Below are 27,457 nucleotides of genomic sequence, written 5' to 3' on the forward strand. Positions count from 1 at the left end.
AGTGTACCGCGAGACAGGTGCGCGGGAGCACGCACTTTCCGTTTTGTTACGTTTTATCAGTTTTGTTTTACGTCGATAGTTTCGTTGTCAGTTTTGTTACGGGAAAGTGGGTTTTATTGGTTACGAGTGTGTGATCCTGTGAGAAGATTTTGTGTGTGTCTAGCTGTAGCTAGATTAATAATTAAAAATCTTGGGATTATATAGTGTGTGTGCGTAATTTGTTTGACGTGTGTTGTGTTTCTTGTTGAATTTAAGTGACATGGGATTTTGATTTGATTACTTAATTGAAGTAAGTTGATTAGATTTTAATTCGTTCATGCGGTTTTAGTTAGAACTAGTAGTAAATAGTAGGTAGCTCTTGGCACAGTTAACTAATGGGTTCAATGTTGAGTCAAGAAATATGTTTGATTTGACGTTTTGATTATCTTAATTTTGTATTAAGAAGAAACGTCTACGAACTATGCTATTAAGCTTAAAAACAAATTAAAAAATGTGGTCGTGGGTTCAAGTCCCACTCGAGACAGTGAATTTTTCCACTTTTTTGTCTTTCTCTTGATTATCTTGTTGGATTTACATGTTATCCTTATCAGGTTTTAAACAGGTACGCACCTATTGTTATGTTAAGTTGTTAAGATTTGTTTGAATACCTGCCTATGATGTTATCTTGAATTAGATGTAATCTCGTCTTGGATTTTGCTGTCTTGGTAAAGAATAACTTGTACCATACCAAGTATGGTACAAGTACAAGTAACTATCGTAAACATTACCTAAGGGTTGCCATATGAAAAAAATTAATATCCTGACGGTCATTTCTCCAAACCCCACGTTTTAATTAGGACTCCGTATCTCGAAGTTTTTCAAATCTGTTTTAACTACAAGCCACCATATGCTGTAGCTACAACTCCAAACTTTTAGCTAGCTTCACTACATAGTATAAAACAAAGTCGTTTTACGTTGTCTGTCCGTCTGTCCCTATGTATGCTTAGATCTTTAAAACTACGCAACGGATTTTGATGCGGTTTTTTTTAAATAGATAGAGTGATTCAAGAGGAAGGTTTATATGTATAATTTGTAAAGGTTTTGTGTAAATTAGTTGAACTACCCGTGCGAAGCCGGGGCGGGTCGCTAGTCTAGTGATAAGTGGAGGTTTCTAAAAACCCTGATACTCGCGAATCCCCACAATCCTGACAAAGGAGGAAAAATCTTGACATGTCAGGGGAAATCCTGACGTATGGCAACCGTACCTACGTATTTACTACTCATAATACCTAAATAATTATCATACAAATATGATTCATCAAGGACTTGAAATAGCAGTTTTCTTTGTTAAATGTTGGATAAAGAAATCTAGCTTTAGAATACTTGGATCTTTCCTCATCTTTGTTTAGTAATATCATTAGCTAATTGAGGTTACGACATTTGATATCTCACCAAGTTGCATTCACTTTTTACCTAGATATTTTTTTATTTTGCCACTGTCGGCGTGATTGGTGTAGTATACTTATGTGAAGTTGCAGCTAACGATCAGTGAAACTATAAGGTATCGTAGTTGACTACAGAACCCTAAAAATGGCAGCAGGGTTTCTCAAACATGTAACCCTACGTACTACCCGTTTTCTCCATACAACGCACTTCGCACAGCCCATAGCCTAGCATACCTAATGCATTAGTTGCACCGTAACCGTATCTACATTCTACACCTGCGTTATGTGGGTGAGGGTGATTCAACTTTTTTTTATCACTCGTTGCTATGGTTACGGTATTCTGGGTCGTTCTTAAAACCGTTTATGGTAGGTATTAAAAAACCAAAATAACCAAACTACGCGGACCTGCATTCGAAAAGAAATCTGTCATTGATTTGAAATTGATATGTTAAATTAAAACTCGTAGTGCATCGCACCTAGGGTTGCCATGTAAAAAAACCTGACATTTCCTGGACGATCATTCCTCTAAATCTGCGCCCATGGAATCCCTTATTACAAAACCTTTCGCCGGCTACTAGCCCCTCAACTTGTCTCAATACGCTTTAGCTAATAGAACAACCTTCTCATTCCTTTGCTCAACTCCAACTTTAACTAGCTTCCCTGACCCCTGAAAATGAAACCCCTGAAATCTTATTAGAGCAAACACACAGTTTCACTATCAAGATCGTTGCGTGCGCGCAATTATGTCAGTTACGCTGCTAATTGTTCCACATTCGTAATTAATACCATACTTGGCTATTTGATACAATGCAGTTTGTAAGTGTAGTACACGTAATAAACTTGACGGACATTTTAACGTGTTGCGGTAATAAGAAATAAGTAAATTAGCCATGAGCTATTTAAACAGAGAGCGTAGATAAGATAGGGCTGCCATACCTTAGGATTTCGTCTAACAAGAGTGACAAGTCAGGATTTTTGATCCTTTGTCAGGATTGCGAGGAACTTGTGGAGTGTCAGGGTTTTTAGAAATAACTATAAGCTAGTTAAAAGTTTGGAGTTAAGGGGCTAGCGGCCCACCGGGTCATTTTAGGAGAATGCCCACCCAGGAACTGTCAGGATTTTTAGGGTCTTGTCCGAAATCTGTCAGGATATATAGGTATTGCATTTTTTCATATGACAACCCTAAACCGAAATGATCGTTTTCCCACATTATTTAAGTTTCTTATGTTAAAAACCATTTATTAAGTCACTCTGACTATAACTAGTTAAATATTATCAACATCGATGTATACCAAAGTGTACAAAGGGCTATATAATATTGATTGGACATGCGCGGGAGCGGATCGATCACCGTTCCGGTGGCCGCGCGTCCATAATGACAGGTTCGGTAGCTCCCTGCTACTGTTGCAATCGGAAACGAGTTCTTTGTATAGATGGAATGGAATCATATCAACTGAGCTCATGCACTTACCTGTTTACTCAAAGAGTCTCAAGAATACAATGCCATTGAGTGGTAAACCACAAATTAGGATAGCTACCTCGTAGTAAAAGCAAATTATAACCGCCTTGAAATATTAGTATAGATAGATTAAAGACTCTTTTTTTTAACAATAGACTACAAAATACACTAACAAAATAATGGCTAACATAAATTTATTTGCATTTTACAACCGTCGACACTCAAAACGAATGCATTTTGTAGAAAACCATTTGTTACAACATGTTTTTAGACCATTTTAACCCCATTCAACAAGGAATAAGGTTATAAATTCAATATACATGCAATGCACTTCTAACTTATTTTGTGAGTAACTAGTTGGTGGCTACGAGAACAAAAGCAGATAATAGTATTGTAACAATACAATGCCATTGTTTGTACAGGTAAGTGCATTAGCTCAGTTGAAATGATTCCATCTATAAGAAGCTAGCGATCATTTGTTGATCCACACACTTCTCTGCAGGAGAGGAGTATTATGAATGGCTTTGTCCACGTGATAAAATAACTGTCACTTTTTAAGACTGCATAATCCTGACAAAGGACCAGAAATCCTGACATGTCAGAAACCTTAAGCTTAACCCTAGGATATTGTTTGTGACCCTGGGGAACTAGGTCTGTTTTTTTATTCCGTAGACTAAAATGACGTTTCATGTGTAAGACATGACATTTCTTAGTACCACATGAAATGTCATTTTAGTCTACGGAATAATAAAAACAGAATATAGTTAAGATGACAATCGTAAGTTTATTAAGGCCCAGTACGTTCGTGTTTTTCTCTCACTCTCTTATGTGCCCGTAAACGCCATTTTACTCCAGGTAATTAAAAAAAAACACGCTTATTACTAATTACTACACTACTAACGTAAACAATAAGAGAAACTCGTCATTATCCAGGCTATACACATATTATCATACGCACAAACACAGACAATCGCCTGGGAACCGGAACGGGCATAGGGTCAGCACAGAACACACGCGAGGTTTCTGTAACAACCATGAAAATGACAGGGTTGTGGTAACAACACTAACAGAGGTTTCTGTAACAACCATAAAAATGACAGGTCTGTGGTAACAACACTAACAGAGGTTTCTGTAACAACCATGAAAATGACAGGTCTGTGGTAACAACACTAACAGAGGTTTTTGTAACAACCATAAAAATGACAGGGCTGTGGTAACAACCACGGTCTATTTCAATAGTTGCTCAAGCAAATCCTGTTAATAGAAAAAGGCGCGAAATTCAAATTTTCTATGGGACGGTGTCCCTTAGAGCCTACATTTTTTAAATTTGCCGCTTTTCTATGAACAAGATCTGCTTGACCAACTATACCTACTAATATCAAAATAAAATCTGTGGCCCTTACAAGTCTCGGGCAGCGGAAGTTTAGATAGAGATAGAGAGAGAGATATAGAGATCTTTATTTGCATACGTTTACGTGTAGCATAACGCTTCTGATAATTTATTATTTACATAGCACAACATAAGTAGTTAGATAAACTAAATAATCATTTTTTTTGTGCAGGCCCGAAGATGTCCGCCGCGGGGGTGGTAAACAAGGCCTTTGACGCAGGCGACGATGGCTTTCACACCATCGACCTGCGACCGCGCCGAGGGGAAGCACATGCTACTATGGTAAGCGGATGATGTAACTTATGGACACTTGCATTTTAGAGGTCAATGATGTAGGTAAGACATATACAATTTATTGCAAGGATGACCGTCGTTGTAATGCAACAACACTCATTTTATATACACGGTGGCTACAAAATAAGTGCATTCCCGTTGCCAGGGAGGTTTTGGGATTATACTAAGCAACTTTTACTATGGGACCAACCACGAAATCGCAAAAAAAAAAATTTTTTTTGGCTGTTCCATTTTCTATAGGAGGATAATTTTTCTCGATTTCGTGGTTGGTCCCAATTAAAAGTTGCTCAGTATAATCCCAAAACGTCCCTGGCAATGGGAATGCACTTATTTTTTGGCATAAGAGTGAAAGAGAAAAAGGATTATGCTGCCACCTGCCATACATGAATATGTCTTACCCCTGGTCGCTCGGTTTCATGTCTATAACTATGTCTATGTGCTATACCGATTTTCTGTAAGTAGAGTGGGCATAAACAAGCAAGAGTTAAAAGCGACGAAAGTACCTAATACTTTTAGACGGTCTTCCCTTATGGATGGAACAATCCGATATAACAACTCATACACATACATACATTAACTGGTATGGCGTTGTAATAATTTTGTAGATTTTTTATTTGAATATTAGTAATTAGAGAAACTGGACTGCAAGATCCTTAAGTAAGCCTGATCACGTTATAAATAAATTAATAAACCTTTGATTAATACTATACTATTTAACATAAAAAGTATCTTCCAATTAAATACACTTCCCTTAAAAAGAACCTTATTTTCAAAATACGAATAACTGGCCACTCTCGATTTCCTTTTAAAAGCCATAAATACCATAAATATGGCGCGAATTTAATTTCGTTCGAAATTCAAATTAAAGTCACGTTTGGCACGTTCGAGGCAGCTATTATCATCGCTTCGCGCGTTCAAGCGTTCAATCACAAAACTAGTATTAAGTGACCCCTCACCACGCATGCTTACTATAGATCTCGAGATGTTACTTGTAATGGTTTATTGCGCCGAATACTCGCTTTTATGTTGTAGGCGTTTTGAATATAGCAGTAGTACATGCCGAATACAGATTAAAAACGAGAGTAGCTTGATAATATCAATCAGTTAATTTCCAAACCTCCTATCGCATTCCATTATATCAATACAAAAAGTACCTTGTATACTAAAGAGTAAAGTTTATATTCGAGTGTTAGAAAAAAGAGATGTGCCGTTTAGATAAGGATCGTATTATTGCGTGTAGTTTCGTAAGGAGAAAGCATTGTGATGTCATTTAGTAAACAATGAAATTGTGTTTGAACAAAAATGCATTTAGTTACGGGTGGATTTTGATAATGAGTCTTTTGTTCCCTAGTTTTTAATGCACTGCACGAGTAAGCTCTATGTATAGAGCGACATAAAATAGTAGAAAATAAATAAAATGGAACTAAAAAAATTTCATACTAAATTGTTGCCATGTTTAAGCATTTTACGTCAAAAATGTGACAGTTACGTAGGAAGTGGCGCCCTCAATAATTTTCAACAATTTCTTGTTGGACTATAGGTAGGTAGTGTACCTATAAGCAAATTTAAGTAGGTACCTATAAAAACCGGCCAAGTGCGAGTCGGACTCGCGCACGAAGGGTTCCGTACCATTACGGAAAAAAAACAGCAAAAAAAATCACGTTTGTTGTATGGGAGCCCCATTTAAATATTTATATTATTCTGTTTTTAATATTTGTTGTTATAGCGGCAACAGAAATACATCATCTGTGAAAATTTCAACTGTCTAGCTATCACGGTTCATGAGATACTGGTGACAGACAGACGGACAGACGGAAGGACAGACGGACAGACGGACAGCGGAGTCTTAGTAATAGGGTCCCGTTTTTACCCTTTGGGTACGGAACCCTAAAAAGGTAAAAGGTGAGATAAAAAATACAATAATAATCGGAAAGAAAATAGGTAGTAGAGCCCGCTTTGCCCGCCTAATCTAACTTTGCACCAGTTTGTACAGGTCAAAGTGAAGGAATGTCATATTTTCATAGACATTTGACATTAATGTACCTCATTTTTTATTTTTTTTATCGCGTATATATATATCTTTACTTGAAAATAATTGTAGTGTATAACTAGCCTTATGAACCGATTTTCCATGTACAACCAGCCTTAAAGTTTGTAGTCTATGATTGTTCATTATTTAAGTATGTGGGTATTTTTGCACTTTGTAATTTTTCCTCAGTCACCCGTTGACCACGAACGCTGTAAAGGGTTCGAAACGTCGGGATGTATTAGAAATTCAATATACGCGATATAATCCGTTTTCATAGTTTTATTTCAGGAGTAACTATCGCGGTAACCGAAGACAATATTATTAATGTACCTATTTATATATATTTCGGGGATCTCGGAAACGGCTCTAATGTTTTCGAAAAAAATTGTTATATAGGGGTTTTCGGGGGCGAAAAATCGATCTAGCTAGGTCTTATCTTTGGGAAAACGCGCATTTTTGAGTTTTTTATATGTTTTCCGTGCAGAGCTCGGTCTCCCCGATATTATAGTTTGTCAAAGGATTGTCTCATTTCAAACATAGACAGAGAGAATCATACTATCTTTGTCTTACACTAGTACTAGCACCCAAAAGAAAAGGCTGAGTATAGTTTTTTTGGTTCTTATTTACTGCCAATTTGGTTTGACCAACTATAAATCATTAAATTGTTATTATTGTTGTTATTGTTATAACAGTCTTGGTATTGGTACATTATCTTATTACGTCTTGCCACTATCACGAAGTCGTGCAAATTTTCATTCTCACTGATATGTGAACGGTAATTTCAGCTACTGAATCAACATCTTCGGTAGTATAGTGGTAAGTATCCCCGCCTGTCACGCGGGAGACCGGGGTTCGATTCCCCGCCGGAGAGATTCTTTTGCCATTTGTTTTGTATAGAAACCTAGTCAAAATGTTTTTTTACAACTAGCTAGCCTACGCCCGCGACTTCGTCCGCATAGAATCAGTTGAAACTTTTTAAATGTTTCAGAGTTTGATTAATAAAATTATGTGTCACTCGGTATAATTGTCGTCCCTTAAAACGCTCGCAATGTTCAAGGTTTCAGTTTTCGAACTACTCGCTACGCTCGTGGTTCAATTTTGGAATCTTCCGCTTGCGGGTATCAATATTTGCACGAAGTTACGCAGCGTACTACGTAGGCGAACAACACGCGAACGCGAAGCGAAGCGATGCGGCGCGGGGGAAGTGTCCCACGTGGGCGATCTCGTTGCGAACGCCGTGGGCTCGCCGTGAGTTGTTCGCTTATATTTAGGGAGTTAGTAACAGCGTGATTCGTGATAATTAGGTACTAATAAAATTAAATTATTGGTTGTAAATTGCAAAGTACATATCGACACAGGGGCTTGACTTATAAGCTAGCTCGTAGGTTATCGACGTGTTAACGATATGACATGATAGAGCAAAAGTCAGAGATTGATACTCTATAGTATATCGTCCTTATCACACGATAACTGTGTCCAACATACTTATTCGATCTAGGTTTTATGGCTCCTCTACACGATGGCCCAGCTAATTTTTAGGGTTCCGTACCTCAAAAGGAAAAAAACGGAACCCTTATAGGATCATTCGTGCGTCTGTCTGTCTGTCTGTCTGTCTGTCCGTCTGTCCGTCTGTCTGTCTGTATGTCCGTCTGTCACAGTCTATTTTCTCCGAAACGACTGGACCAATTAAGTTGAAATTTGGTACACATATGTAAGTTTGTGACCCAAAGATGGACATGTAACGTAAACAAATTAATTTTAAACACGGGGCCACTTTTGGGGGGTAAATGAGAAAATTAAAAAATTAAGTTTGTTAAACTATATCGTGTTACATATCAAATGAAAGAGCTCATTGTGAGAATTTCAAATATATTTTTTTTTTATAATTTTAAGATAAATAGTTTAGAAGTTATTCAAGAAAATAGGCAAAAGTTGACCATTCCCCCCCTTTATCTCCGAAACTACTGGGTCAAAAGTTTTGAAAAAAATACACAAAATAGATCTTTACCTATAGATCACCGGAAAACCTATTAGAAATGTACAGTCAAGCGTGAGTTGGACTTAATTACTTAGTTTTTGATCCGACCCCTACGGGTTTTTTATAGATATTTCACATAAAAATACATTGTTTAAACTGTGTAATGTACGGAACCCTTGGAACGCGAGTCCGACTCGCACTTGGCCGGTTTTTTTTATGTATAGCGTGTCCGCCCTGTGACTAAACTCTTATGATCACCAGGAAACTGAACCAAGACAGACCAATTTCCGTACAACTCACATTGGTCAATCGTGAAAGTGGACGTTGCACAAGCGGCCTTACTTATAGAACTTCCTATTGCACATCCGAACGCATCGTCGCCTCCATTGCGCTGTTGCACTATTGGATACTACCAATACTAGTGGCTTTGGGCTAGACCCGAACCCCAATGACTCCGCTATTTTGAAACAAATCCAACTTTTACTATGGGACTAACCACGAAATAGCGAAAAAAAAAATACCCTCCCATAGAAAATGGACCAGCCGAAGTGTATGAAACAGCCAAATTTTTTTTCGCGATTTCGGGGTTGGTCCCATAGTAAAAGTTGCTCAGTATAATCCCAAAACCTCCCTGGCAACGGGAATGCACTTATTTTTTAGGCACCCTGTATAATATTGTCTTTGGTTACCGCGATAGTTATTATTCATAAAATAAAACTATAAAAACGGATTATATTTAGTATTTTTTGTTATAGCGGCAACAGAAATACATCATCTGTGAAAATTTCAACTGTATAGCTTTCACGGTTCATGAGATACAGCCTGGTGACAGACGGACGGACGGACAGACAGACAGGCGGACAGCGGAGTCTTAGTAATAGGGTCCCGTTTTAATCCTTTGGGTACGGAACCCTAAAAATCAGATCCTGCTGAATTCGGAACCCTCCTACTTTTTAGGTCTGTTAAAAAGTACACCGACATAAAAAAAATACTCAAGTCTACTTGTTTATTCCCTAGAAAACCAGCAAGCATCCAAATAATCCTTTCAACCCTTCATATCATAACAGTTGATATACTTACGCGGGTTCACTGCTCGGAGTGCTCGGGTTGACTTCATCACTTCAGTATCCCTCGAGGGTTCGGCGCGGCTGCTCGTTCCGGACGCTCAGCTCGCTGAAACTTTTACGCGAACGGGTTGTGTTCGGAATTTGAAACTTGTGGATGATATTGGAGATTTGAAAATGGTAATTGTCATTGTAGAATTAAGTTGTTATTGGGATACTTTTGCGTAATTATGTTTTATTGTTTAAAATTTAATTAAACTTTTTTTTATAAAAACCGCGTTGAAAATTCCGAATGCTGCAAATGCTACCGGAGATAAAATAAAATAACTTTAAATTATTAATTTGAAATTGTTAATGTGAGTTTTCAGTGTAAGTATATTTTTATTATTTAAAAAAACACTAAAATGGTGTATGTTCCCTTTTGGACGGTCGACATTCTGAAATTTATAAGAAAACTGCATTTATTTTAAAGTTAGCTATTTACCTATTCTAAAAATGATATTTTATTTAACATGATAATTTTACATTTTTTTTCTGTATTGGAGATATAAAAAACCGGCCAAGTGCGAGTCGGACTCGCGCACCGAGGGTTCCGTACTTTTTAGTATTTGTTATAGCGGCAACAGAAATATATCATCTGTGAAAATTTCAACTGTCTAGCTATCACGGTTCATGAGATACAGCCTGGTGACAGACGGACAGTCGGACAGCGGAGTCTTAGTAATAGGGTCCCGTTTTTACCCTTTGGGTACAGGACCCTAAAAATGATATTTTATTTAACATGACAATTTTAAAAGGGTATTGGAGATATAAAAAAGGGATAAATTTATTTGTTAGTGTTTTTATACATTTCTATTAGGTAGCAGAAATTGTATGTTAATTTTGGACGCTCACGGCGCAATTTTTTTAAACTGCTTTGCTTAATTTATATTTTAACTATTTTAGTTTTACTGGAAGGTAAAATTTAAATTTATATTAAGAGCTCACTTAGCGTTTGCTTAACTTTTTATTAAATTTTTAAATTCCTATTAATATTTTTACGATAAAAAGATTAGTCTTGAAAGTTTTTCATATTATTATTAAAATATGTTGACAAATTTTATTATCAATCTAGAAATCTAATTCTACAAATCTCATGATTTCAGTAAGTTGTTGCCCTTTATTACCACATATATTATTTAAAGATATTAATTATATTATCATGGACCAATAAAGGAGGTCTTTCTATGGTCCTTGATATTATGTTTTACTGTAGGTAAATAGTTTCCGTAGCTTTCAAGTTCCATCAGATTAAAAAACAATGAAACTTTGCTCGTTTCGTGAGGCCACTTGTGTCATTACCATCACCATTAGGTTCAGAAACCAATAGGAGAATTACCGTTACCTACCTTTTTTTACCATTCGGGTCATTACCATTACCATTAGGTTCAGAAACCAATACGAGAAAATATTACCTATACCATATTTTTTGCGACGAGAATTTGTTCGGGCGATGAAAAAATATTGTCATTTTAAATTTCGATATGAGCGTACAGACATATCCAAAGATTTTTGGTAAATTCCATAATCTACCCAAATACCCTATTAAGATGTTTAAAAAGGGTTTCTATAGGGTATTTGACTATTAGTCAAATCAGTTTCTTTATCGAACTGTCAAAACGATTTTGCTACTATGGAATTTATATGAAACACTTGCGACGTCACAATCAAATTACCTACTCTTTATAGTTTTATACGGGTTTTAAAATAGAAATTGTGTCTAAAAATAACTGCTGTCTACGTTTCTCTATTAATCTTCTGGTGCTTTATTTCATGCATGGAGTAAAGTAATTTATTTTAAACACAGTCAAATACCCTATTGTTTCCCATATAGTGTTGTCATAATGTATTGTTTGTCCACATTTTCGTTAGTCATAATTTGGTTTTTCTTAGAAACGCATAACTTTTCAGGATTGCCATGAAACAAACCTAACCTAACCTATCTATAGGATAACCCGAGGGAAATCCTGAAAAGTTAACGGTTTCAGAATTATGACTAATGATAATATGACAATCATTACATTATGACTCAATAATTATGTCAAACAAAGGGACCCCGTTTAAAAACTATACCCCATTCCAACCACATTGTATAATACCAAAGAGGATATAATAAGATAGAGCGGTACTGTCATAGTAAATTTTGTAACCACTGTAAATTCACTGCCATCTATCGACATACTTTAAAACTAAAAATGAAGATTTATAAAAATACGTTAAAATGTATTTAAATATGGATAAATTATTTTTTTATTTGCATCAATTATTTTTATATGATTTTGACCCATGTTCTTTCACTGATATGCGTTAAAATTATAAATAACAAACGAAACCGTCAACGCCCTCTATACGAGAGTAGGCCAAAACTAGTGGCGCCATCTGATCGAGAATCAAATTTTCGTGATTTTCGAGGCACGTTTTGTCCTTAGACTGTATCCATCTATTACGGAGTTATATCTATCTTTGATAATACCATAGAGTAACTTATACTAGAGCGGTACTGTCATAGTAAATTTTGTAACCCCAGTAAATTCACTGCCATCTGTCGACACACTTTAAAACTAAAAATAAATATTTATAAAAATACGATAAAATGTATTTAGATATGGATAAATGATTTATTTATTTGCATTAATTATTTTTATGATTTTGACCCATGTTCTTTCACTGATATGCGTTAAAATTGTTAAATAACAAACGAAACCGTCAACGCCATCTATACGACAGTAAGCCAAAGCTAGTATCACCCTCTGAACGAGAATCAAATTTTCGTGATTTTCGAGGCACGTTTTGTCCTTAGACTGTATCCATCTATTACGGAGTTGAATCTATCTTTGATAATACGTAATTTTATATGACCTCTTTTGTAACATTAATTTAAAAGACATTTGTGACATTTTCAACCAAAAGGTACCACATTGTCGCTTGTCAATGGTTGATTTCAAATTGAAGCTGTATTGAAATAGCGCCTTATTGACAACGGACAATAAGTACCCTTTTGATTGAAAATGGCACATTTAGATATATTCTATAACGTATCTAAACATTTGTTTGTATCACCTACGTGTACAAAAAGGTAATAATGTCACTGGCAAAATATGCGATTGCCATCCGCCATCGATATGATATGACCTTGAGAATTTGTCACGCGACAAATCCATTTGAATCATGAACCTAGAACCTACTGTGTTGTTATGCTGTGGCGTTGCAAGGGTTCGCATCGCATTCTTATTACCTACTAGCGACCCGCCCCGGCTTCGCACGGGTACATACATACATATACATACATATAATCACGCCTATTTCCCGGAGAGGTAGGCAGAGATCACGGATTTCCATTTGCTATTACGGTCCTGGCATACCTCTTTCGCTTCCTTCACTTTCATAACATTCCTCATACACGCTCGCCGGTTTAGGGTGCTCTTGACCTGGCCTTTCTTCAGGATTTCCCCGATCTGATCAGAGAATGTCCGCCGAGGTCTGCCCCTTCCAACTCCCGTTTCTACCTCTCCCTTATACACTCTCTTTGTTAGCCTTCTTTCACTCATTCTTTCCACGTGTCCAAACCATCTCAACACGCACGCACGCACGTGTAGTAATAATAATTGGGTAATTTGCACAAAACCTTTACAAATTATACATATAAACCTTCCTCTTGAACCACTCTATCTATTAAAAAAACCACATTAAAACCCGTTCCGTAGTTTTAAAGATCTAAGCGTAAATAGAGACATACATACATAGAGACAGCGGAAAGCGACTTTGTTTTATACTACCTATATATAGTGATAATCGGAAATAGATGTCATATACTAAAGAAAAAGTGACGAAGGCCGGATTCGAACCGGTGTCTTTAGCCAAAGATAGATATAACTCCGTAATAGATGGATACAGTCTAAGGAAAAAACGTGCCTCGAAAATCAAGAAAATTTGATTCTCGTTCAGAGGGCGCTACTAGTTTTGGCTTACTGTCGTATAGATGGCGTTGACGGTTTCGTTTGTTATTTAACAATTTTAACGCATATCAGTGAAAGAACATGGGTCAAAATCATAAAAATAATTAATGCAAATAAAAAAAATCATTTATCTATATTTAAATACATTTTATCGTATATTTACAAATCTTCATTTTTAGTTTTAGTGTGTCGACAGATGGCAGTGAATTTACTGGGGTTACAAAATTTACTATGACAGTACCGCTCTAGTATAAGTTACTCTATGCTTTAGCTATCGCGGGTAATGCCATGAACCGCTAGGGCATCTCGCCACGGTGGAACCTGATAGTGGACGGAGTACGAGCCCAATTCCAAAGAAAAACCGCAAATCGATGTACAGTTTAACCATTTGGCACACGCATACTAGAGGTCAAAACACAATTTTTGACTCGCAGTTCTTAAAAAAAATCCTTTAAAATAAAATAAATTAAATTGTCATTTATTTCAGGCCTAATGCACCCATGTGTTAGTAACTTACATCCATACTAATATTATAAATGCGAAAGTCTGTCTGTCTGTCTGTCTGTGTGTTCCCTCTTCACGCTTAAACCGCTGAATCGATTTAGATGAAATTTGGCATAGAGATAGGTTGAGTCCCTGAGAAGGACATAGGATAGTTTTTATCCCGAAAATCATCCCTTAAGAAAGTAAAAAGCGGGGTGGAATTGAGATACTTAATGAAGTGTCTGCTATTTTGTGTGCATTATGCACAAATTGAATAATTGCTATAAGACTTTCTCCAGGCGCTATTCTTACTCTAGCTGGGGTTACTAAGTCCACGCAGACGAAGTCGCGGGCAAAAGCTAGTAGCTAATAAAAATAATGTTAGTGCAATTACAAAACAAATTAACATGCAAATTAACTAATGACTAGGAGCTAACTTAAGGCTAGGACACACCGGACCTTTAGGATGAATAAAAAAAAACAAACCTATCGCGTGTGGTATCATATTGAGGCGATTAAAAAAATATACCACATCATTACATTTCAGTAATTTTTTTTATTAAATTTTTTTTTAAAACATACCAAGTTTGGGCTCTTCCAGCCTCCAGATACGATATGGCTGTTTTTTTTTTGTACAAACTACCACAAATTTCAGAAGTTGCTAAGCGGGCGAGGTGTTCAAAATGATCATGACGCGACTTCATTGTTAAGAGAATAAGAGCGTTTCAAGGTAATTTTGAACACCTCGCCCGCTTAACAACTTCTGGGCTGACTGTACTATGAAGTAGGTCAGATATCGCAATAATAACAATTTTTTTTGTGAATTTTGGTTCATGCGGATGGTGCGGTTATGCTTAAAATAATCCATAAGGAAATGATACTTAGAGAATCCATTTTAATACAGCTTGTTTTATTTCCGAGTTAACTGTTTTGCGAGACAGTACCTACCTTTATTTTCGAGCGATAGAGAGGCAAATAGACTAACGACTAACAATCGAAGTGGTTCACGACTTCACGGTAGGCCCTCTGCTTTTGAGGTCACACCTCAACCTCTGCCAAAATCGCAACCTCATCCGGCTTTAGCGAGAGGCTTTCGCGATTGCATAACGTTCCGGTGTGTGATGTAATGACCTTACCGTGACATTAACTTATAGGGACGTTGCCGAATTACGCCACTATTGCAGATTTGAACGGATATTACAGTCGCCATCAGATATATCGGAGCGGCCGAGGTGCTCAAAAATATCTGAACACGCACTCTAGCGCCTTGACAATAGAGGCGTGTTTAGATATTTGCGATCACCTTGGCCGCTCCGATATATCTGATGGCGACTGTGCAATAAGTCAAAAAATACGAGTGTGTATGTACAGCCAAAGATAGATATAACTCCGTAATAGATGGATACAGTCTAAGGAAAAAACGTGCCTCGAAAATCAAGAAAATTTGATTCTCGTTCAGAGGGCGCTACTAGCTTTGGCTTACTGTCGTATAGATGGCGTTGACGGTTTCGTTTGTTATTTAACAATTTTAACGCATATCAGTGAAAGAACATGGGTCAAAATCATAAAAATAATTAATGCAAATAAAAAAAATAATTTATCCATATTTAAATACATTTTATCGTATTTTTATAAATATTTATTTTTAGTTTTAAAGTGTGTCGACAAATGGCAGTGAATTTACTGGGGTTACAAAATTTACTATGACAGTACCGCTCTAGTGTAAGTTACTCTATGGTACAGCGAAATGTCAGTAGGAATAGGATGAAGACGGCAAAAAAGTGACAGATAATAAGTTATAAAATGCCTTCTGGGTTTTCAAGTAGTTATGCGCACAGAATAATTAGGTAATATAATAGTTATTTACGATACAAGTGCGGAAAAGAGGAAATTCGAAACGGGTGGCGATAAATTAAAACACGACCGCAGGGAGTGTTTTAAATCGACACGAGTTGCGAATTACCTATTCGCACGTGTATCGTACAACGTTTTAAAGTACATATGGCCCTTTAAACTTTCGACACATGCACGAAAAGAGCTATTTGACGCACTAGTGCGAGAAAGTAGGACCATATGTACTGTAAAAGGAATTTACAGTACATAATATATCGTGCTAATTTACCGCCCTAGTGCGGTAAATTAGCACTAGAATAGAACAGAATAAAACTATATTTTATATAATTTAAGTTACCGAATTATGGCCCGCCAAGTGCAAGCAGTATAATTTTATATATATGTCTTAGGTATCAAAAAGAGGGCCTTGTAAAATGGCTAAGGGTACTGTAAAATGTTGTACGATACACGTGCGAATAGGCAATTTGCAACTCGTGTTGATTTAAAATCGAATTTAGCACTTCTCTCGTAAACTAGTATTACCTACATTGACATGACAACGTTTTAATTATTTGAAGGGCCCTAGCCCCACACTCGTGCGCGAATCGCGGCGCGAAGCCGCGAACGCGAGTGTGGAGTCTAGTTCGCTAATCACTACTAATCAGCGAAATCGACTCCACAGTCCACACTCGCGTTCGCGGCTTCGCGCCGCGTAGTCTGGAGCGTGCTTAACGAACATACCGAAATCGGCCAAAAAGCTCGCTGCCTAAATTGCTCTTTGTTGTAATAAATCGTATTTAAATCAGCATTTGCTAATGTAAATACGATTTTTCAGCAAATGCGACTTTGTTTAGAAAGATTGCAAAGTCGTAAGACAGTCGTGAGGGCCCCATTATGGAACTACGAGGAGTTTGAACGGCTCGACCACACGTGGCTTATGAATGAAAATATAGTTGGAGGGGAAGCTTTGTTTGCGAAATATGCAAGCGTCTGAGGTCCTACCGCGAAACCACAGAATAAGTAATAGTATTATCATACAGAACGGCCACGCACCGCCCCGCCTTGACTCGAATTACCTCGCCCCGCGACAGAAATCTGGCGGACTTCTGGCGTGCTCTCAGTACTATTTTTAAGCAACTTACTCAGTTTACTCACAATGACGCATGACGCGTGTAGGGACGTGCCGTTCACACATAGAAACGCGAGTGATTTTTGATGTATAGCGTGTCCGCCCTGTGGCGAAACACTAAAGTCAGAATTTCGTTATCTGCCTCTCTATCGCAAAAATATGGAAGGGCCATAGAGAAGCACTGATAAGGTGGTATTTATTTAGTCGAAGTTATATTTTTCTACGGTGCAGCCGCTTAATGTAAAATCTAGGAGGATCCAAATTTTTGAAGTGCGGTAGCGACCCTGAAATGTATTTAAAAATTAAAAAAAAAATTACTTTGGTTTTGATTTTTTTTACACGTGGAAAAATATAACTTCGACGAAATAAGAACAACCCTAAGAGGCAGGTTACGAAATTTCGTTTTAATTTTTCTGTCTGTCTCTCAAACTCGAGGGCACGACTTTTTTTTAATCTATGAATTTTGCCCCTTTTCAAAAAGTACCTACATATTTAATTTACTCGTTGCCAATAGAAACTTTTATACCTTTACTAGCGACCCGCCCCGGCTTTGCACGGGTTACATAAAACCTTTACAAATTATACACTAAAACCTTCCTTAAGAATTACTCTATTGATAGGTGAAAACCGCATCAAAATCCGTTGGGTAGTTTTAAAGATCTAAGCATACATATGAACAGCGGAAAGCGATTTTGTTTTATACTATGTAGTGATTAAACTTAAGAGAATGAATTTTTAAAAACCTAAATAATCAGAAACAATAGCCAATAGCTAAATAATAGCACAGCAAAATAGGTTACAGATTTCTACAACTAGCAAGCAAAGTCAGAGTTAGGTAGTTAAAAAAGTCAATATCCAATTATAAATACTTTTCTTGCCAAGGGTGGACAATGCCCTTTGTACCTATAATGGAATACTCGCCATTGATCATGGACACGAAGGCATCAATTTGACTTGATGGAAAAACACTTCTAGCCTACGCAGCCATAATTCTATTAATAATAGAAATTTAAGTCATAAAGGTCTTGTTACACTTAATAGTGCAATAAAGGGCCGGAACAATTACCGCCGATATTTGACGTTGGACAATGATTTACTGGCGATAAGTATTCCAATTGCAACAAGCATGCGAGTCGAGGGCTTAGCAAACTAGTATTCCTACGTTTAGGGTTCCGTACCCAAAGGGTAAAAACGGGACCCTATTACTAATATTTTGGGGAAATCCTGAAGAAAGGCCAGGTGAAGAGCACCCTAAACCGGCGAGCGTGTATGAAGAATATTATGAAAGTGAAAGAAGCGAAAGAGGTATGTCAGGATCGTAGCAAGTGGAAATCCGTGGTCTCTGCCTACCCTTCCGGGAAATAGGCGTGATTGTATGTATGTATGTAAAATTGTGTAGAATACGACTCAGTTGTGCTGCTCGAATCTTAGCATTTTACAAGTAAAATTGAACCGATGTCTGGTGACCTTATGCTTTTTGTAAAAGCTAGTTAATGCAGTGTCTGTGTCGTCTGTGAGTTTTAACGAAAGGTTATATAGATACAGATGGTTAAACATCTCTGATCTCCGAGAGATCCCCCCTAACATCAAAGGTCTGATAGGATTCCTTGAGGAGTTTTGCTGGCTGCGTTAGGCCACCCCCCACCCCCGTCACGAAAATACTCGCCAGGCGTGGAGTTGGGGAAACCTGCCACCCGTAGTACAATACAATATTACATTTCGTGATCGTGAGGCAAACTTGATGATCTCTTCTTTTCTTGCTGTTGTTGTCTGTACATGTTCGTACTTGTGTTGTGATCGTCACGAATATCTTTATCTCTTATCTTTATATCTTTTCTTTTTTTTAATCTTATTATCAATATAATACAGTATCACAGATGTCGGGGTCATGTTACTTTGGTTTGTTCTTGCATTCGCCTAGCCGGCCCACGTAACAATACCATGTCTGCGCGGACGGTGTGGGAGTTTCCTCCTTCGGGATGAATCAGTGGCAGATTTTTTAATAGCGCTCAATCTTCGAGGAATGTGTGCAATCGCCAGATATATCGGAGCGGACGAGGTGTTCAAATATCTGAATATTATTGAGCACATTGTAGCGCTGAGCTATATGTAAGTAAGTAAATATTCTTTATTGCACCAAAATTATACATTTTACATACATGTAAAGCTACAAAGAAATATTTAAATAAAAAATAGAACCAGGTAACAACAGGCGGTCTTATCGCTAAAAAGCGATCTCTTCCAGACAACCTTTGGGTAGCAGGAAATGTAGAACTCATACAAAAGTCAACAGGTAGTGCAAAGAGCTAAATATGGAGACTATTAAACACAAACACACATACTACAATTACTACTTATACATATAAGTATTAAAACAAAACCTAACACACAAATAAATATACAATACAATATATATAATATATATATTTATACAAGCATATATACAATATATAAAATGGCAACTTAAGGCAGAGATAGAAAGTATATTTTTAGCAGATTTTTGAATATGGGGAGAGATTTAGCTAATCTTAATTCTACTGGTAAAGCATTCCACAGCCGAACAGCCCGGAAGGTAAAATAGCTATTATAAAATTTAGAAGTAGATGAGGGAGGAGCAAGAATATGAGTCTGAGAACATCTGATAGAAGAGAGATACTTGAAACGCTTTTTGAGATAAGGTGGTGTAGCGGGGTTAAAGAGAATGCCATATACGTATTTCTTATATGTATTTCTTGATATAGATTTAATGATTGAATATTATATTATTAGATTAGATTTTTTTTATTAAAAAAGAGGTGATGTGCGTCTGTACCGTGGCCCCACAAGAGGCTTCCATATTTGAGTCAGGCGTATGCATAAGCATAATAAGAGCATTTAACATTGTTATTTCATTCATACTCTAGCTAAGCCCTTATCAGCGTCTTACTAATTTGTCTATGGCAATAGATACACACATAACATCAATCAGGCGAGTGTGTTTATGTTCCCCTTCCATGGGTGTTTCGATAGATCAACTGCGGCAATTAATTAGATAAAGACGTATGCTGAGCTTATCTTGTTTACTCAGCTCAGGGTAACTGATTTGGGGATTGTTCATACTGATGATTATGTGAGACCTGTACTTATGTACCTTACCTAAGTTGAACAAATAAAAGCTTTTGACTTTTGATGATATGGATTGTAGGACGCTTGTAGTATAATTATATTATTATACTAGCTTCTGCCCGCGACTTTCCTCGCGTCCTGACTTCGCGCGAAGTCGTTAAAATGTTCAACGCCGTTCAAAAATAAAGAAAAATGTTATGGAGAGATCTGAAATTTTAAGATAGAGTCATATCCGTGTAAGCTAACTATGCTCCGATTTAAATAGAACAAAGTGAGGGAATGTCATTATGAACGTCATATTTTGATAGAAATTAAACATTAATGTTAACATCGCCTCCCTCTATTTGTCATTGATTCATTATACATATCGCATATGACAGTTATATTGGACAGACTCTATCATAATGTAAATTGGAAAGACGAAAAATAATGAAAAACTAATCCCTATTAAGGTACAAGAAACGAAACTATAAAGTTTCTTCGTGTCGCTCTGTCTTGCTGTAATGAAAGAATATATGATATTAAGAATTATTTTATGATCTAAATCTAAATCATACACAAGAGTGCCTGACCATCAATACTATATACGACTAAGTATGCACTACCCAGTCCATACACACATAAATTACAAAATCTGGTACTTTATTGAGCAGGGCACGTACAATAGTCATACAAAGAGGCCATATGTTTTCATCGGTAGCGCGATTTAGTGGTTCAACTAGCCAGTGTAATGTGACCTTAAAATAATTAACCACTATTAGTAATAATTAACTTTATAACTAAGGGAGCAAAGGTAGCTAAAGAACCTACGTACACGGAAAACACGTCTAATTTTAATTTTTTTATACATCGTTACTCTACATACCATAATTATAATTGTGTTGTTGTTGTTGTATTGTATAATTGTAATTGTATTGGTTGTAAACCGGCGAGCGTGTATGAGGAATGTTATGAAAGTGAAGGAAGCGAAAGAGGTATGTCAGGATCGTAGCAAGGGGAAATCCGTGGTCTCTGCCTACATTAGTAATAATTAACTTTATTAGATCTAAGGGAGCAAAGGTAGCTAAAGAACCTACGTACACGGAAAACACGTCTAATTTTCAATTTTTTATACATCGTTACTCTATATACCATAATTATAATTGTGTTGTTGTTGTTGTATTGTATAATTGTAATTGTATTGGTTGTAAACCGGCGAGCTTGTTTGAGGAATGTTATGAAAGTGAAGGAAGCGAAAGAGGTATGTCAGGATCGTAGCAAGTGGAAATCCGTGGTCTCTGCCTACCCCTCCGGGAAATAGGCGTGATTATATGTATGTATGTATAATTGTATTATAAAATAATTAGTGATATAGCCGAGGGATCTTACGAGCTAAATTTTAAAGTTTTTAAACATAAACAGTATATTTTCAGAATAATTTAGATTAAAGGTAAAAACCCACGCGACGGGCCATATTTATCATCTTTCGTCGGCGAGCCGTAGGTTTTTAAATTTTTTGACTCTAAAAAGCCCCCCTTTTAATATTGCCTTTATTGCTGGTAACCCTTATGAATTCTTACAAATATTCGGGTCATAACATTAATCACAATAATATGTTTAATATTAATCACAAACCCTTTATTTAGCTTCATTTGCGCATAGATTACATAAACCAAATGTGTTGCATACTCGCCAATGCTCGGCAAGCATTTAAATTGTCCCCTGTACAACATGTGAATGGTTGTCATACAAAGCCGCTCAACAGCTGATATCCTGCGCTTTGTGCGCGTGCGCGTGCATTTGAACCTAAGTTGATCTGCCGCTCATTCTATAAGACTACAAAATATTCTATGAATTAAACAAAAAGGCTTAGAAATTTAATGAATGAATGAGTGAATGTGATTTATGTGCCTGATATTTAAGCTAAATACTTTTTGGCCAACCTTAAAGTTAACTGTTGAACTTGCTAACTTGTGTACATACTAATAACAGTAAAACGCACTAGGTTTTGATTTGACACCATCTTAATTGTACCGCAATAATTTTCACTTGTTTTTGCTTCGTTGTTCAAAATATTAATTCGGTTAACTGTAACAGTTAACTGCCTCATGCATCAGAGAAATGTGAACGCAACCATATTAAATGTATGAAACCGATATGCGTCACGACACAACACAACACGACACGTCAGACAAATGTGTCGTTTTCAAGCAAAAGGTACCACATTGTCGCTTGCCTTAAGGACCCTCTGACAGGTTATTCGTATAAACATACAAGCAATTTTTTTCCTTATGGTAAGCGACAATGTGGTACCTCTTGATTGAAAACGTCACAAATGTAAACCGGGCTTAATATCCTTACGCCCTCAGTTGCTAATATTGGTGTCCATAAAAGCGGTGCAGTGATCTGCACTTTCTGCGATGCACATGCACCCGCCCATTCACACGAAAACCGCCGTAAACAATACCTCCGTCGACTACGCACATAAGATGTCACTCGTATTTTGTGCAAGTACATCACGGTTAGCTCAGATATATTTATGTAATTACTTACTTAACTATGATCGGGGCAAACCTTACCAGCTAAATTAGGCCTCCTTCCCATTATTCGATTGAAATCACACATACATGGTATGTATTAAGTTGGGTGATAATGCAATATTATGGTACCATCGAGCTGGTCTCATCATGGACACAGGAGGTAGCTATAGGAACTCTGTGATAAAACAACGCAACCTAATTAGCTCCATGCATGAATTTATTTTTATTTTTGGATTCATAATTTATATCGTTGGAACACCGGAAATTATAAAAATACTTTTGTAAACCTTAACATTATTTTATTAAAAAATATTTAAAATGTTGAAAATTTTTGAGCGGTTGAAACGCTCATAATTTTTGGCGCGAATTCGACAGAGCGTGATGACGTCACACGTTGGGCGGCCCAACTGACGTTTGCTACTAATGACACTAATCTGTCGAACGCGTGACGTCACGTGGCGTTTCGAGCGTTTCGCTCACTAGCTTTTCGCGGGCAAATTTTTGTACTCTTTATTTATAATTTTAAGTAATTAAATGGTAATTTAAAAACGGAAATGAATTTGTAACATGATATAACGGTAACAAACATCGGAATAAAACATATTTCGTTCAAATATAAACTTCATGCATGAGGCTAATTGTGTTAGGGTTTGTTAGAATTGTCTCGATAAGTACTTATTAAAACTTATATGTTTAATGAGGTTTTTTGTTGTAACCAACCATAAGTCTAAAGTTTGCTTTTGTCCACAGCGTGAATCAGAACCCGAACCCGAACGGCAGACAGAATCCGGGCCCGAACTGCGGTGCGGTTGGGGCGCGCTGCGACCGAGCTGGCTGCAGCGCTTCAGGACCGCGAAATGGGCGCTTTTCTGGCTCTGTTGGGCCGGCGCTGTTCAGGGTGAGTGCTTAGAGCCCCGTCACTAGTAGCTACTTAAGAACCCGAACGGCAGACAGAATCCGGGCTCGAACTGCGGTGTGATTGGGGCGCGCTGCGACCGTGCTGGCTGCAGCGCTCCAGGACCGCCAAATGGGCGCTTTTCTGGCTCTGTTGGGCCGGCGCTGTTCAGGGTAAGTGCTTAGAGCCCCATTACTAGTAGCTACTTAAGAACCCGAACGGCAGACAGAATCCGGGCTCGAACTGCGGTGTGGTTGGGGCGCGTGCTGGCTGCAGCGCTTCAGAATCGCGAAATGGGCGCTTTTCTGGCTCTGCTGGGCCGGCGCTGTTCAGGGTAGGTTGCCCAAAACTTACTACTAATGGAAGGGCGCTAAATATACTCGCTAAGTTGGAGAAATTTAGTCCTCCAGTCAGTACCACAATACTATATTTAGGAGCCCAATTCCGATTTAACAATCTGTTATGGTTTTGACACGATATTGAAGATCGCTTACGATAATTGATGCATGAGAATTAAGTAGAAATGTAATAGTGCGTGAAATGCGCGCTAATCACCAAGATCTTGATTCAAATTCAAATCTTGTTTGGGCCCGATTGGGCCTAGATAGCGGTTTTAACACCCCCTGGCATTGACTTGGTATCACATTACATCTCTAAACTTTTTTGTAGTAGAAGTATTGCGTTGCGAGACTGGCATCTTTTTACATGTAATGTTTTTGATGGGTTTTATTTATCTGGTATAATCCAAACCCAAGTTATGAGGGTTCAAAAAAAACGACGAAGCGCTTCGAGAAAAGGTAGGTAGTGCCCTTGCGCTTCGCTTTGCTCGATTTGGCGGGGGCACTACCGTGCTCCCAGATATTTTATCACAATAAACTTTATGGTCATTTTACTAGGTAAAATGCTTCTAACACATGTATGACATTATTCGATTTTTTCATAATCATAGTCATGTATAGTGCGATGAAAGCAATAAACGATACTGTCACGCGGGCTTGAGTCACGTCTAAAACTCCTATTTGTATAACTTTGCACCTTATTTTATACATCGTAAGGTATCATTTACAAACACATCATTTAGTCAAATAGGAGGATTTCGAAATTTTCATATAGCGCCGTGATACTTTACGTACTACGTATTTTACAGAATTGTATTATTAAAGAAGTGACTTTAATGGGTAGACATTAAAGTTCACTTTCCAAATGAAACTCAGATCTAAATACGAGTTTTAGGAAGTAGACTAGATTTGCGTTTCACAGACATCACGCACTGCATAAAATCGAATATAATAACTATTGGCAAATCCAATATGGATCTGAAGGTTTTTGATGTACGCAATAATTATGTCACTGTGTCATGCGGAAATGTTTCTAAATGGGATATTTGTTTACTATAGCGAAGAATGAAATAAAACTATGAAAACGGATTATATCGCGTATACATATTGAATTTATAATACATCCCGACGTTTCAAACCCTTTACAGCGTTCGTGGTCAACGAGTGACGTCCCGTTTTATTACATGAGTAACTATCGCCACTAAATATTTTAGCCAAATACTTGGACATCAAAATAAAAAATAAAAATACAAATATAAAATTCTTTGCCATTCTAATTAGCTAGCTGTTAGGCTATGCGTTTTTTCCTTCGATTTGGATAAAATAAGGCTAGTAACTTATTCTGGGTGAAATTTAAATAAGAAATCCTAATTTGGAAAAAAAACATTAATTTTCTGAAATAGAATCCTGTGTACGTAAGAAGTAAGAACGGTTAGTTTCTTCCGCGCTTCGTGACGAGATCGGCCACTTAGGACACGTCCATAGGTATAAAAGGATTGATTCACCTGCGCCGCACCGCTTCGCTTCGCGTTCGCGCGCTGTTCGCCTACGTAACACGCCGTGGTTAATTTCCCAAACAAAATATGCTCACACCAAACACCAAACCCACGGAACAACGCGAACATTCGTAACTGTTGAACAAACAGAGTAATTAAATGACGTTAATTTGTTCCTAAAAACACCGTAAGGCCTGCACGGTAACTGGATTTGGAAGGGTTTGATGTTTGAGTTATTAGCGGTGCAAGTAAAAAGCGGAAAGCGAGTTAAGGACAAGTCACGTCACGGTAGACCGGCCTGGGTTCTGACCGAGGCAACCGACACTTCATATCATGGATCAAGGTTTGTACCTTGTTTTGCAGAAAATTGTTTCATAGAATATAATGTTTCGCAGAATTTTCATTTCATAAAAAACATATTTTTTCGCAAAGGGTCACAGTTTCAGCCTAACCTAACCTACTTTTCTGTTATACCCAATGGGTTCTACACAATGACTTTTTAGCTGTACCTAAAAAGTTAACGGTTTTTGAAAAAAAAAAGTTTCTATTAAATGAAAATTCTGCGAAAAATTACATTCTATAAAACAATTTTCTGTGAAAGAAGCGGACACGCATGGACCAATTCTAAAATGACATTTCATGAAATTATTAAATTCTATGATCTGGCCACGATAGATACAAGATAATACAAGATGTTTGAGAAAGTCCGTCTAGGTAACATAACAAAAAGTAATTCGTGACGCCAAAACCGTTTCTTTTTTATAGTAACTTTGCAAGATCTCGTTTTTAAATTTTATACGTATTTTAAAAAAAAAATTAAAAATTTAAACTGTTTATTTTTATAAAAAAGCACATGTAATATTTAACTTAACTACTAATCTTAAATTAAAAAGATTTTTTGAGTTAAGGAGTCTTATCTTATATTCAATATTTATACATATAATTGCGTGGGTTAACAGGTGTTTTTGCAATATTTTGTGAGCTGGCTTCGGCTGTTTTGTGATAATAAGGAAGTATTGCTTATTTGATTATAATAAACTAGCGACCCGCCCCGGCTTCGCTCGGGTTCAACTAATTTACACAAAACATTTACAAATTATACATATAAACCTTCCTCCTGAATCACTATTAAAAAAACCGCATCAAAATCTGTTGCGTAGTTTTAAAGATCTAAGCATACATAGGGACAGACATACAGACAGCGGAAAGCGACTTTGTTTTATACTATGTAGTGATTCTTTTTAGTCAAAAACTTCGACAAAATTTATAAAATCTCAATTGTTTTTCTTTAACAATAGGTAATTAATCTAAGGTTTTTGGAGAAATTGTAAAGGGTGACTGAAGCTGTATGTTAAGGATGACTCACGTTAGACCGGGCCGGAGCTTTCGGCGTTTCGTTTTCTATGGAAAGCATCACGTGATCACCGATCATGTCATAGAAAAGCAAAGATAGATATAACTCCGTAATAGATGGATACAGTCTAAGGAAAAAACGTGCCTCGAAAATCAAGAAAATTTGATTCTCGTTCAGAGGGCGCTACTAGTTTTGGCCTACAGTCGTATAGATGGCGTTGACGGTTTCGTTTGTTATTTAACAATTTTAACGCATATCAGTGAAAGAACATGGGTCAAAATCATCAAAATAATTAATGCAAATAAAAAAAATCATTTATCTATATTTAAATACATTTTATCGTATTTTTACAAATCTTCAATTTTAGTTTTAAAGTGTGTCGATAGATGGCAGTGAATTTACTGGGGTTACAAAATTTACTATGACAGTACCGCTCTAGTATAAGTTACTCTATGTAGAAAAGTAAGCGCCGGAAGCTCTGGCCCGGACACGGCCCGGTCTAACGTGAGTCATCCTTTAAGCTGTTTGACCTGCTCCTTCTTTCCATATGTAATGAATGTATAATAAATGTATAATCTAATGAATGTAAAAGTATGCCGTATAACATATAAGTATATAAGTCTTCTTTCCGTATGTAATGATTGTATAATAAATGTATAATCTAATGAATGT

General features: G+C 37.0%; 1 protein-coding gene and 1 non-coding gene across 2 annotated transcripts in view; both read left to right on the forward strand.

Annotated features, from left to right (window-relative positions):
• The window catches only part of LOC134756149 (solute carrier organic anion transporter family member 4A1-like), a 92,844-nt gene continuing 65,387 nt past the window's right edge, over positions 1–27,457 (forward strand). The window contains exons 1-3 of the mRNA XM_063692979.1: positions 1–289; positions 4,446–4,555; positions 23,453–23,600. Coding sequence (XP_063549049.1) covers positions 4,454–4,555; positions 23,453–23,600 — 250 coding nt within the window. The 5' untranslated portion in view covers positions 1–289; positions 4,446–4,453. The remainder of the gene's footprint in view (positions 290–4,445; positions 4,556–23,452; positions 23,601–27,457) is intronic.
• Trnad-guc (transfer RNA aspartic acid (anticodon GUC)) lies at positions 7,396–7,467 on the forward strand. The gene has a single exon. It is a non-coding gene; the product is annotated as a tRNA-Asp (tRNA).

This window comes from Cydia strobilella, chromosome 3, assembly GCF_947568885.1.
Source record: "Cydia strobilella chromosome 3, ilCydStro3.1, whole genome shotgun sequence".
NCBI lineage: Eukaryota > Metazoa > Arthropoda > Insecta > Lepidoptera > Tortricidae > Cydia > Cydia strobilella.